General features: G+C 39.4%; 1 protein-coding gene across 1 annotated transcript in view; it reads right to left on the reverse strand.

Annotated features, from left to right (window-relative positions):
- Positions 1 to 14,920, reverse strand: part of mtmr11 (myotubularin related protein 11) — a 41,173-nt gene that overhangs the window by 23,605 nt on the left and 2,648 nt on the right. Inside the window, exon 2 of the mRNA XM_041988911.1 lies at positions 2,841 to 2,910. Coding sequence (XP_041844845.1) covers positions 2,841 to 2,910 — 70 coding nt within the window. The remainder of the gene's footprint in view (positions 1 to 2,840; positions 2,911 to 14,920) is intronic.

Raw genomic sequence — 14,920 nt, forward strand, 5'->3', positions numbered from 1 at the left:
AGAGCATGCTACTTCACGTGTCTAAAAAAAAAAGAGGAAAACACACCAATCATATGATGCAGATTAATGTCCCGCTCCGTCTGATGAGTGAAAGCAGTCTTACCAGTACATCCCACAATGGGAAGAGTGAGAGAAGAGACCAGAAATAAGGCAACAGGTCCCAATGAGCTGCCCCAGCACCAAACTCAGTCACAACCCAGCAGTGCACCGCAAAGGTGAAACTGCCCTTCACGCGGCTTTCCGCACAGCTGCGACAATCAGCACACTGCAACGCTGCAAAGAAACATGCGGGTGTAAATACCCAAGGACCGCCACAGCGCCAGCGGAAAAGTTAAGAGATTATGGCACTAGGGGAGGACATGCTGACACTTTGGCACGCTAGCCACACAACTGTCAGCGTACAGCGCATACTAAACGGACAAACACCTGCCCGGCGCTCTACTTTGCCCTGCAAATTACTGGTGTATTTGCTACACCTTGCGCCTTCAATGGGGGAGCGAGGAGACTGGAGTAAGAAAAACCTACTCCACCACACTTACTTACATACTTGATACAGAGTGAATGGTGGATAACATTATAAAAACGATTTAGGATAGACTTACTTGTTTGATACACATTTAATGACCAGAGTGAATGGTGGATAATACTTCCTGCAATAAAAACGATTTAGGAAACGATTTGTTTGAAACAAAATGTTGCATCATCCTCTGGACACACACAAGCTGTAAGAGCTGCACCCGCCCTCTGAAATGTTTGTCACGTAACAAAGTTAAGCAATCATCTCCCTCCCCTCCACTGATCAGATCTAATACAACAGCTGACAGACCGAGCTGCAGGTTCTGTGTTAGAGCTGGTTAAGAGTCGCCGCTGGAGACTCGCCAGATCACGTCTGTGACAGGGCGTCGCTGTGAAAGCAGCCTGCAGGCTTATTGAACGATTTAGGAAACTTTCTGTGGACTTTGACTGTTTGAAACAAAATGTCGCATCATCCTCTGGAAACACACAAGCTGTAAGAGCTGCACCGGCCCTCTGAAATGTTCGTGTCACGTAACATAACTGCGGCCGACTGAGCTGCAGGTTCTGTGTCAGAGCCGGTTACCTTGGCAACGTGTCACAACAAAATAGTCCACTCAGCCGCTTCTTGTAAAAAAACTTACGATTAAAAAAAAAACAACATTAACGCATTAATAGTTTATTTAATATTTATTTCTTTCGTAAGTGATCCATGGTATCAGCGGGATGATGCCAGACGAGGTGTCCATTATCATAACGTAATGGACGAGGCGGAGGCGTGAACCATCCGACACCTCATCGGGCGTTATCCCTTACATATCATCAATGTATACTACGCTGTTTACACAGGGATTATAACAATTCTTCTACAGAGAATCTTCAACTTGTTGTTCTTCTGTTCTCCAGCTTTTTGACTTGCATGTTGTTTTAATGAAAGGAAATTCTTTGGCTTTTTAAAAATCTCTGCTTACGATCCACATCTTTAGTTTGGCTTTTGACCCAGTGAGCTGTTGCTTTTTCTTGTCTTTTGTTTTTATGCTTTTATTTGTGTCTTATACTTTTTATACATTTTTCATTTTTATATATTTTATACATCTTACCTTTATTAAAGGCATTTTATTTCTATGTTCAGCACTTTGGCTGCTGTTGTTTTTGAAGTGCTTTATAAATAAAGTTGGCTGGAAAATTGATTGGGATACATTGGCAGGTTATAAATAGTTGTAAATATAGAGGCTGCATGCTCTGGAGGTTGGATAGAGACATGTGTTGTAGCTTGTATCTCCATATTTGAAACTGTAAAAACAATACAGGTACAAATCAAATCTACAAGTAAAATCCTCTAACCAATCAAAGAGGAGGATTAAGATTCTCTGTATCCACAACCAAACAACTGTTACCGCTCCCTTATGGTAGGTTAGTTTATGGAAACTTTATGGTTTTTTTCTTCAAATAGATGAAGTGTTCTTCAATGACTTATTAATCCATAAACCGACTTAACTTTAGGGAGCTGTGACGGTTGCTCTGGCCTTTGTCAGCTCTCTTGTGATTGGCTAGGGTTTAGTGAAACCTGATTCGTTCTTGAGCGGCTCAGGTGTAAAATGTGAGACAAATGTTTTGTACTTAGAAGATTTGCTTGTGTTTTTTCAGAGATGCAGAATTAATATGTTCTTGTGGATTTGATTTGTAGATTTAACTTATTAAGACTTCTAGGCAGATACAAGTTACAAAACATTTGTCCCTGTCCTGGCGCCATAGTATGCGGTCAACAGCAGAGGAGCCCAATCCTTTCAGTACGATACTGATCAAACTTTTCTTTCATCTTGTCAATAACATAACCTCTATGCTGTGGTTATTTGATGTCATTTGTTGTATTAGAGCATCAAAGTAAGCAGTACTAAAAAAGCTTTCTGATCTCATCTATTGTCGATCATTCTGCCTTCTTTTGTTTTTGATGTAGCTTTTTTGTCTGCAGCAAATATTTGCAGTCTCTAAAGCAAAGCACCTGCTTTAATATTTCTAATAAGACAGAAACTCAAACCTACAGAGAAAGATGATTCTGTGCAGTTTTCTGAGCGGTCATATTTGTATGTCATTAAGTTCCCTAACCTGTTCTTTTTCTTATTTATTCACCTGGAACCAGATATTTTTCAAAAGCTTAAATCACTGCTGTTGTTATTGATGCAAGATGTGTGTATTTGTCAAATACAGAAGCTTAACAATGAGTAAAGAGAACAGTGGTTATAAGTAAAGTGACTATATTAGTATCAGCTATCATAGCTGTGTTTAAAAATCTTGGAACTTGGCAAACATTTACTATCAAAACTCACCTGGTAGACATCGCAGCCCAAACACATCTCGATTTCTTGTGTTCACTCCACTTTGACTCAGCATCCTCTCCTGTCAGAGAAACAAAAGAAGTGTTCAATCAATCAATCAATCAATCAATTAATCAAAGTCAGCTGGCCTCGTATAAAACCCAGTCAGTAGAGAGAAAAAGCTAAACAAGTACCCAAAAATCATGTGCTGCAATGTCTATCTAGTGCATGTGAGGTTGCATTTTTTTTCATATTTAGATATAAAAACATTTACAAGGTAGGGGCATAACAGATATAAAAGTTATAACAAGGTAGGAAAAATATTGAATCTCTTTCTTAATAGATCCCACGTCGGGCTCGGACTGGCCCACGGGAGAGGTGGGACAATTCCCAGTGGCCTGGGACTCGCCTGCTTGTAAAAAAAAAAAAAAAAGCTACAGTGCATTACATCAGTATGGCTGATTGGTCTGGCTGGCACTGACACCTGTGCACAGACAAAATCATTTGTGCTTGTCAGTTGTCACTAATAATGCTGATTGGTCCTGACCCTAGTACTACTGCTGTAATAATGACCCTGGTACTATATGGTTCTAAGTATCATAGCTAACATGTCTAAGTCACTAATAATGCTGATTGGTCAAAGTGATGGTAAGATTTTCTTTAAATGATTAACACGAACAAAGCGTGCAGAGGCGGAACAGCTGAGATGCAGAGAAACTTGGTGTTAAATGCAGTCAGAATAAAACTATGAAAGGGGGAAGAAAGTGAAGGTGTCGGAAAATTTTTGATATTTTCAAATCAGCAGCAGCAGCGACATCACGTGACTTCACGGTTTCAATAATGAGAGTTAAAAGAGAAACTACTGGTGTGTCACAAGCTGTAAACCTTTATCTGAACATAACACGATGAGCATTAGTGGAGATTCTCCATGACCCTTTTGTTTAGCTGTAATACTGACCCTGACCCTGGTACTACTGCTGTAATAACGACCCTGGTACTACTGCTGTAATACTGACCCTGGTACTACTGCTGTAATAATGACCCTGGTACTACAGCTGTAATACTGACCCTGGTACTACTGCTGTAATACTGACCCTGGTACTACTACTGTAATACTGACCCTGGTACTACTGCTGTAATAACGACCCTGGTACTACTGCTGTAATACTGACCCTGGTACTACTGCTGTAATAACGACCCTGGTACTACTGCTGTAATAACGACCCTGGTACTACTGCTGTAATAACGACCCTGGTACTACTGCTGTAATAACGACCCTGGTACTACTGCTGTAATAACGACCCTGGTACTACTGCTGTAATAACGACCCTGGTACTAATGCTGTAATACTGACCCTGGTACTACTGCTGTAATAATGACCCTGGTACTACCGCTGTAGTAATGACCCTGGTACTACTGCTGTAATAATGACCCCGGTACTACTGCTTTAATAATGACCCTGGTACTACCGCTGTAGTAATGACCCCGGCACCGCTGTTGTAGTACTGGCCCTGCTACTATATGGTTCTAAGTGTCATAGATAACATGTCTAAGTTTACATGCTGTGTTAAAGTGACAGGTGGATATTTCAATACTGAGGCTGCTCAGCTAAGCTAGTCTGTACACATAGGCTACTGTCCACATCCGTCCACATCCGTCCACATCTGATGCAGAAGCAGCTGTAAACTGAGCTAATGAAGAATATTTTATTAGTCCAGGTTAAAAGCTGATGATGAAACTTTTTGACTTCATTAGCTTGTCAGTGTGTTTATCTGGTTGTGATGACGTGATTGTTGAGGCTTGTTGGATTATTTTACTGCATGAAGTATTTGGTGGGTTCTGCTGGAGCAAACATTCCTCCACAGGTGGGCTGCTGCATGATAAAGTTTGGGAACACCTCTTAAGGTCAGACAGTCTCTTATCTGTCCAAGTTGAGTTGACCTTTTCATTTTAATAACATAATTATGGTAAACTAAATTATTTGCTGATAAAATCATGTTGTTTCAGATTAACATATCATGGTATGAATAACGGAGTCCTGCTGTGACAGCTGTAATGAGTCTTTTGATGAGAGAAGGACAGATGAAAGAACTGGATTGGTGGCTAATAGTTGTGTGTGAATGTCAGAATATATAGAATACTGAGCTTAACCTGTGTGTGTGTGTGTGTGTGTGTGTGTGCACGTGTGTGCATGCATACATCAGAATGCGCTACTCTGTGTCTGTGGACACTGAACTGAGTTTGATACTCCTAATATTGAATATTTAGACCCTACAACAACTGGAGAGTAGCATTAAAAGAAACAAAAAAATACTAAACAACTATAAATAAGTTAAAGATAAAACAACAGTTTGGTCTATCATGGCCCAATGAAAAAGGAGCACGGTTTTTTTCTAACCTGTGCCTCAGACCTCTCAAAGCGTAGACTAAACAACACAACTTCGCCTCGCAGTCAGAGTCTCGTGTCACTTTTGGTCTTGATTATTTTCAAATCACAACTCTGGTCTTTCTGCCATCCATGTGACCAGTCTCAATGGCCTCATTAGCAAAGACAAAGAAACAAAGCCCACCTCATGGTGTTCCATAACTCTTAGTTTCCACGGTGCATGCTTGTTCTGGTTTTCTCTCTGAAAGTCTAACGTGCAACAAGTCGACTTTGACAGAGCCACAGAGGCTTTCTATAATTGGCATGTGAGCTTATTGGCACATATGCTTCCACTTAACTCCACTCCTAACCCCCCTTTGTGAAGGCCATTTACATTTAGCGGCTTGAAATCCCAGAATATGCCGTGCCCTGCAATACGAGAGGAAGGCATGATTGTACAGGTGGCAAACAATTTTAACATAGAACAGAAAAAGCTAAGTTAACGTCCAAGAAAACTATCCAGCGTAGGGCCTCAAACATCCCGCTCAGCAGTTCTGACAGAGTCGGGCCTACGGTGAAACAATTAATTAGGCTTTCACTTAAAGCACCGGCCTTATCGTGAAATACAAGCAGGTCTTTGAGTCAGCAGAGACGTGTGAACAATAACAATGAATCTACTCAGTCGGCAATGTTATGCTAACCATTTTGCAGGGTAGTGGATTCTGTGTTAGCTACCTGCTCGTGAAAGCCTGAGATTTGAAAAAGGAGGGAACATCTAACAAAGAGAACCTTTGCTCTGTGAGAGGGCTGTAAAATAACACTTATTCATAGCTGCTTGTTTTCTTTGCAAGTGAGAGCTTCTGGCTGCTTCTTTAACCAAAACCCACAGATCCTGCAGTTAATCAAACACTATATCTGCTGGATACACACACATAACATTTTCTGCTTTTGTAAACTATAACATAAAAGAAATAATTCATTTATTATCAAATTAATTCAGGATAAATGACCTAAGTCCAATAATAATAATAATTATAATAAAGAGGAGATGATTCCATTCATATGAGCACTGATTGGTGTAGAGTACATAAGTTTAATTAGGCAAAATATCTTAAAATAAAAAAAAAGTCTTACTGTAAAGTAACGTGAATGAATTCAATTAGCAACATGTTCAAAGCTGCATTATTTATATATTAAATTGTTTTGTGCGGTAGGTTTTAGGAGCACTGCAGAGCTCATTAAAAGGCAGAAAGTCTTCTGTTTGCAAAATCCACCAGAGGAAAACGGCTTCTTTTTATTACAAGTTAGGACAGTAAAAACTTTACAAGACTTCATTTCAGCCAGAGCATTGTTCCTTTCCCCGCACTAGCCTTTAAAATTTCTCCTTTTGATTTCTGTTTCTGCATTGACACCCACAGAAAACCCACAGCTGAATGTCCACTTTTAAGTCCATCAAAGGGAATCAAAAGGGGAGTCTTGTATGGACAAAATTCCAGTATACAAGGTGAAGTGTTAACAGTGGTACAAGAAGTGGACCTCTTATTTTAACCAGACTGACACATCCATGACAATCATGGAGCAGAAATAAGGAAAATGGTCATGAGATAATGTCTAGGAATGAATTTAACAATATAGTGGTTAAACTAAGGCCGTCTTTGAGTCGCATGTCACTTAAAAACCACATTCCCAGGGCTGTGTTTTTGCTGACATTTTCATTTCTGCTGCATTTTGTGGCTTCCGAGTCACCATTATATCGCTTTCCTTGCCTCCCTCTCCCTATCGCAACCTCTTTGCCCCACTTTTGCCCTCCTCTCTTCCTTTCATCTTCAGGGAGAGTGGCCAAGCCTTGCTGCAGTTTCCATTGCTCATGGCTTCCCCTTGCTACTGCAGCCAAACTCCTGCAGTAAGCGTGCCTGCTCTCGAGTCTGCACATACTTTTCTCTCCCCAAACAACTGAACAAACTCATGGGGGAGCAAACAGAATTAGTGGTGAGATATAAATCTTTGGTTTCATCATAATTTCTACAATTAAAACCATTTATCAAGTTTTTGAAATCTGATTTTGCTGCCATTGCTTTGACAAAAGTCTGCAGAATAAAGCTGAGCTTATAGTAACCATCACATTCCCCCAGCTGCTGAATAAAGGATATTTCTGCATCTATTATTAAGACGAACAAGTATGATTCTACTTTAAAGCTCCTCCTACAGTGCAGCGCTCCGCTTGGGGTTTAAATACACATCAAATTTTAGCCAGAGATGGGATGCAGCGTGTTTATTTTTATTGAGCTTTACATTTCCTCACATGAAAGCAGTCAAAAGGCTTCCTGAAAGGGCTTGGAAAGAAAATGAGGACGCAAGCTAATTTAACTAAATTGGGCTCAATTTGAAGGGTTTTGAAAGCAGATATAAAAGAAACTATGCTTTTCCTGGTCAGAAAAAAACTGACCTGTGATGATATTCTGAATAAACTATAACAGAAACACACAACTCGACATCTAATTTATTCATGCACTGAGAGGAAAAGCCCAAGGGCAAAGCAAAAGAACAAAAACCGCTTTGAACAGACTCAGCAGTTCATAGTGAAATGAAGACCTCAGTGGAAAAGCATTTGCTACTCTTCTGTGCTGAAAAACAGCTGAATTACAACCTCACTATATGAAAACACTAAAATTACTGAACCTAATTTAAGCTGAGGGTAAAATGATGAATCAATAATTCATGAACTGGGAATTCTAGCAGTTAACGTTTAATGTAGGGTTTTCAGCTCCTCCCTGCAGCGAGTCATCCAGCTCTTAACCCATTTCTCTGCCTGCAGAAATTATACTAACAGTCTCCGTACAAACGTTTCATTCCAGAAACCTTCAATCAGGAATGTTTGGCAACAAAATCCTATATTCACAGCAGCGTCTGCATTCTTTGCTTTTCTTCACTATAACATCATCATCAGCTGAGACTTGAAGACAAACAATAAACATAATTATTTCCTGAATTATTTCTCTGTATCTCACTAAGTATAATGTAAATGATGACTGTCTGTTGGTGAGCGATTGTGCTGAATTGTCAGATTTACAGCTGTATGTATGAATACAGGTCAGTCCAGGAAGATTTAGTGGCCATTCAATGTCAAATAAAGAAGTGTGGGAGAAGGAGGATTGAGGTATTTTAGAAAGGCCATGTCTGACTCTGCACACACAGGTTGGTGAGGTTATATCTTCACACTTCAGCTACATAATGATACCAGAACATCAGGGTCCAAAGACACACTTATGCCTTTTGTATTTGTTTGGTTCCAAAACTATTATAGATTTTTATTTTGTACAATTATTGCCAGAGAAACAATCCCAATTTCCCAATACAATAAGTGTGTAAAATCACATGAACATTACTTAAAGTTTTATTTCTATCTTTTGATGCCAAAATAACTAAATAACATAGAAACAAAGACAAGTAACCTAGAAGTCTCATTAGAACAAAACCACCTCTGCACTATGAACAATAAACAAATCCTCAGAGAAAACGGCAGAAAAAAACTGAAAAGGTTAAATGACCTCTACCTGGACTTGGGAGGCTTCTTTCTGTTAACTACATTATTAAAAGGTTTTGAAGATTTTTTTTAGGGTTAGGGTTAACCCACAGTAAAAATAAACAAGGGTGTATATCTAACATTAAATCTGTTCTCTTCTGCAGCCCATTGCACTGACAAAACAACCTCACGTCGAGTCAGATATGTCTGAGAAGAGAAACTGCCACCGGCTTTCCGTTCTTATCTGTTTAATGAAACATGAAGTGGCAATGCAGCAATATAGAACTAGTCTGTTATGTCAGGGTGCACCATCATCATCATTCTGATCATTATCAGGTTTTCTACATATTTTATGTAGCAGCTGTGTTCTTTCTTTATGTTAGATGTCTTTCTGTGTGTCGGTCAACACATGCAATGTTTCCACCATGTAAACAGCTTTTACGTGGCAGTGCATGCTGTCCTCCAATGTTTGGGATTAATATCAATATTATTCATCAGGACTTGATAAGAAGTTTATGAGCTTACAGTAACACAGCTGCCATCAACTGGGGTACCTGTTTCCCCTCCACACTAGACCGAAGAAGGAACTTTAAACGGGTATTTCAGGGGATTTTGTTTGTTTTTTTGTTGAGGCAGCAGGGTTGGGTCAAATATTACAGAACTATAGCATTAGTTATCAAAGTTATGCAGATGATACACAACTTTATGTGTCTCTGTCACCAGATGACTGCAGTCCAATAGACTTAATGTGTCAGTGTCTGGAGCAAATAAACACCTGGATGAAGGAGAATTTTCTACAATTAAATGAAGACAAAACTGAGATTATTCTGTTTGGTAGCAAAGACAAGAGGGTCAGCATTGGCAAACACCTGGAGACTCGGGCTTTTAAAATCACCAACCAAGTTCGTAACCTGGGAGTGTTGATAGACTCAGATCTGACTTTCAGCAGCCACATCAAAGCTTCACTAAGACAGCTTTTTACCAGCTCAGAAACATCAACAGAATTAAAAGTTTAGTTTCCCAGAAAGACCAAGAGAAACTCATCCATGCGTTCATCTCCAGTAGACTGGATTACTGTAATGGTCTTTTAACAGGACTTCCTAAAAAGAGCATTAAACATCTGCAGCTCATCCAGAACGCTGCTGCTAGAGTTTTAACCAGGACTAAGAGATCTGAACACATCACACCAGTTTTGAAATCTTTACACTGGCTTCCAGTCAGTCACAGAATAGATTTTAAAACCCTTCTGCTTGTTTACAAATCCCAGAATGGTTTAGGCCCAGAATACATCTGTGATATGTTCAGAGAATATAAACATAGCAGATCTCTTAGGTCCAAAGACTCTGGTCAACTAGTCCAGGCCAGAGTCCAGACTAAACATGGAGAAGCAGCATTTAGCTGTTATGCTGCAAACAAATGGAACAAACTGCCAGTGGAGATTAAACTTTCCCCAAATGTAGACATTTTTAAATCCAGGTTAAAAACATTTCTTTTTTCATGTGCCTATGCATGAAATCTGCACTGTAACTTTTTTTTTTTTTTTAACTTATCTTGCTTTTAATCATTTTAATGTAATTTATTATTTTATTGTGATTATGTGTTGATTATGTGTTGATGCCTTTCACTATTCTAAATATCTGTAATATCTTTGTTTTATGTAAAGCACTTTGAATTGTCCTGTACATGAAATGTGCTATACAAATAAACTGCCTTGCCTTGCCTTGTGTGGAGTACTCGTGACAAGTAGGCACCTTACCTGCTACGGACAACTCAGTGTGCTGTTTGGAAAATAGTCATATTGAGGATGTTTTCAGCCAGTTTCATGGACTATGTCCACGTAGGCCACGTTTTTTGACAAGTGATGGTGTTAGAGAGTTCTGTAGTAGACGGAGTGAAAACAACTGCCTGGTGCAGAAGTAGCAGGATGTAATTATCCACAATAAAGCTACTGTTAAACCTCTGTGGACTTTTATAGATTATATATATAGAACTGTTTTAGATGGGCAACTTTCATTTCTCTGATGGCCTTGTTCTGAGTATAACCCCATTTAAAACAAAGTTTTTTTTTAATTACAGCAGAACAGCACAAATTCTCCATAATGAGATCAGGTTATAATATATATATATATATATATATATATATAATAACTATTTTCTTTGGTTTAGTGTAGTTTTTATGCAGGTCTAAACACCTGCCTGTAAAACTGAAGCAGGGAATCACTGATGTGTGTATAAATGGTCAAGAAGTGACAGGTGAGCATTAATTACTGAGGCTGATGAGAAGACATATTACTGAAAAATAAACACTGAAACCAAAGACGACCAGATAAACCAGATAACTCTGTCCTGAATCTAATCAAAGCTGGTGGAATATTCCTGACATGCAGCCAGCACATAAATATTCATGATATTGCCTCATCTCTTAAATTTCAATACTTATACTAAATACTACAGAATATTCCTATTCCCAGTCAACAACCAGACATTACTCTTTTGAGGACAGCCTCAGATGAGGCTAAAATAACATAAATGAATTAATCAATAGACGTAGCACCATAAACTCCAACCAAAACAAGAAAACATAATTACTAACAGTACCTTGTAGAAATAACACACAGATCAACACTATTTCTCCTTTCTCATACATTCATACCCTGATAAGACACATTGGGGGACAACGTGGGGTTCAGTGTCTTGCACGAGGACACTTCGGCATGTGATCAGGGAGAGCCTGGAATCCATCCACAGACTTTCCGGTTAGACGACTGTTCTTCCTCCTGAGCTACAGCCACCTTCTGACGATCAATGATTCCTTAAATCAGGTCCATCTATCCTGACAAGAAGATCCTTCCTAAAATCCTCACAATAATCATGTTGAAGCCCTGGAAATCAATCTAAGATGTTTTATGTTCTTCTGGATCAGTGGAGCGGACGACCTGAACATCACTAGCCCACATCACAGTATGAAAATACAAGATGTGTCAAAAACTATTAAATAAAACCAGTGTACCCGACTCTGGTTGCCTACGTTCTCAAATAGTATTAGTATCAGTCAGTATTAGTTATGATAGCTAGTACTTATCAGATGCTGCCCTGCCTGTCGGTGGAGTCTTGACACGTCAGCGTCCTGTTTACTTCATATAAGGGGGAAGGTTGACAAACTGCTAGACTCTTCACTTAGAGACTAAAAGGTCATACTTTCTTTTCCTGGTCTCAGTGACACATTGCCTCCTACACACATTTGCATTAACAGCAAATAAGAGTCTCAGCTAAACAGCTTCAATGAAAATCATCTGCTAAGCTGGCAGATCTTAGGTCAGACAGCTCACCTCCCATGAGGGTGATTAACAAAGCCATTCAACACACTTCAAATAGACAAATGGCCAAGCCCAAACAGACCGAGCCTTTTCCATTAGTGAATAGCACTGCTGGTTAATTATCACCCAATGCCAGATCAACAGACCCTCAAACAGGAACATAAATCTGCCCTGGTGTAAAGAAGAGCCCATTGTTGTTAAAGCAGGCGAAGCTTCAGCAGCCCTGAAACTGGCAGTTAGTGGAATTTGGGTCTTATGGGAGCGGGCAACTGAACTGGATTGGTATTCTTATCTGGCTTAAATCTTCAGCCACTCTGAACAGAGCTCAGATCATCCCTCCTCTGGCATTTCGGCTTCTGTTGAGCTTTGTGTGGTTTTCCTTTCATGTTGGCTGCTTCAGATGGGAAATGCTGATGGAGTGAACTCAAGGGATAGGCACAACCAAAATAGGCCTGAAAATTGCTGGCATCCTATCATGAGGTAGGCCTGCACATCTTGAGCATGTACAGTGCAAAAAGCTCATCTCATTTCTTCATACAACATATACTAACTGGAAGAAAAAAGGAAATAAGCGAAGCAATGAATTGAAACATGTGCTAAAGCAAATATAAAAACACTGTTTAATAAATAAAGCTGGTTTGAGGTTTAAAGTGAATATTCAGTCTAAGACGCTTTATTCTTCAACACAGTCTGAATTCTTAGACTAGCTTTCTGTCATTACTTGAAGTAGTTTTCAGGAATGGTTCTCTAGGCTTTTTGAAGGACTCTTCTTTGACTGCCTGTTGCTATGGTTTCTGTCCAGATGATCCCACACTGCTTCAGTAATGTTGAGGTCCAGGCTCTGGAATCAGACCTGTTGCCACTGACTTTCAGTCCAGGTCTTGCGTCACACCTCAGCCTTTTCTCCCCGTTTCTCTTCCCTAACACTGGCTTCTTGACAGCCACCCTTCCGTGGAGACCATTTCTGATGAGGCTTCGGCCAACAGTAGATGGATCAGCATCTCTCAGGTCCTGGTTCAGGTCTTTGCTGGATTTGCTCCCATTTCCTGGGACATTATTTTCAGATCTTGTTCGTCTGTCGTAGAAAGTTTTTTAATCTTAACACCTCTTCTTTTGTCATTGACTTGTCTAGTTTCCCTAAATGTTTTAAGGACAGACTGCATGCCATGCTGAGATCTGCCACGTTTTCAGCTAACAGCTCTTTGTGAATCACCTTATTTTCTGTCAGTCAAACTGTGGTATTTTTCATGCAACTAATGAACTGGGAAGAAATTGTCTTCTGTTACATGTTGATACAACACTAGTTCATCCCTTGAGTTAGGAGTCTATTTTATGCTTCATTGATTCAAAAGTCAAGTGACTTAATAAAACTACCTTCCTCTGAAAATGGTTAGGTACAAGGACAGGACTCAAAGTGAGTGAAAAAGCAGCCAATGTCCAAAAACACTTTGAAATACGTTCAGAAAACCTGGGGAAGTATTGTTTCTAGACCACTGTGAAAGATTACAGCAAAGTCTGACTGATGTGAAGCATAATATAAAGAAATGAGGAGACTTTTAATACTTAAAAGTAAAGAAACATCTTTTTGTGAAATTATTGTTTAATTTCTTAAATACCTCTCATTGGATTTTGGACTATCTAAAAAATGTGCATAGATTAAAAATGCTGCACATTTTCTCAGTGACGTCCCCCTATCAACGGCTAGTTCAGCATCTTTTTCCTGCACTCTGAGATCTCTCCAGCTAGTAAAACACAGACTTATCTTGACTCTAGTCTCATCTCGTTTTGTTTCTTTCTCCAATGATGTCTTCTTGTGTTTCTTAGCTGAATCAGTCAAATTGGTCGGTGTGTTGATATCCGTTTGCTAGCATACGATGCAATGCATACAGCAAAACTAGGCTGCAACATCATGCAGCGTCCCAGAAGAATAAGTTGTATAGTGCGGATTCTCAGCCTCGGAACGCTGCTGGGCAACAACTGCTCCGGAAATGCACATAATAGATGTCACTCTACCATCAAACCAGTCCGGAACGTTGAGGTTTAAGGTCAGAAAGATATGTAGTGCATGTTTAAGGAGATTGCAATGGGAAGCTTTTAGCCTTTTTGTAAAACAATCAGTTAGGTAATAATTAATTAATCCACGCTAAGCAAAGGTTTGTTAGTCACAGACTTATTTAGTTTACTTCAGTCCAAAGAACTTATTTATCCCAAATGTTCACAACATACAAACAACAATCAGTGCAATCATAACAGATCGTAAGGAAACATCAAAGAGAATAGGGGTACATGGGGGGGGGGCTGTAGCTCAGGAGGAAGAGCAGTTGTCTTTCGACCGGAAGGTACATGACTACTACTGACTACATGCCGAAGTGTCCTTGGGCAAGACACCTAACCCCACGTTGCCTCCAGATGTGCCTATCGGGGTGTGAATGTGTGAATGTGATAAGTAGTGTAAAGCACTTTGAGTGGTCAAACTGGCTGGAAAAGCGCTATATAAGTCCATTTACATGAAAAAATAAAATAGTAAATATTGATTCTATTGATCTGATGAACTAAGAAAAGAAAAATCCAAAAGATAAAATCCCATAAATAAAATCTCATACATCTGAGACCAATAAATAAATCCTTAAAGATCAGTCAATATCTAAAATGGGTGGGAGTCTGTGCTAAAAAAGCTTAATAGTGGAAGAAATAAAAGACTTTGCAAAGTGAATTGTTTTGGTTTTCATTAAAGCATCGACCAGAAGCAACAATAATTTAACTTAAGTTCCTGCCATCCAAACTACGACAACATTGTGATTAAAGAAGAGAAGATTCAACCGAAAAGCCAAACTTATGTGGTCCAGAATGAGCCCAGGATTAGATTCAGTTTTACCACATGCTCATG

This window comes from Melanotaenia boesemani, chromosome 6, assembly GCF_017639745.1.
Source record: "Melanotaenia boesemani isolate fMelBoe1 chromosome 6, fMelBoe1.pri, whole genome shotgun sequence".
Classification (NCBI taxonomy): Eukaryota; Metazoa; Chordata; class Actinopteri; order Atheriniformes; family Melanotaeniidae; genus Melanotaenia; species Melanotaenia boesemani.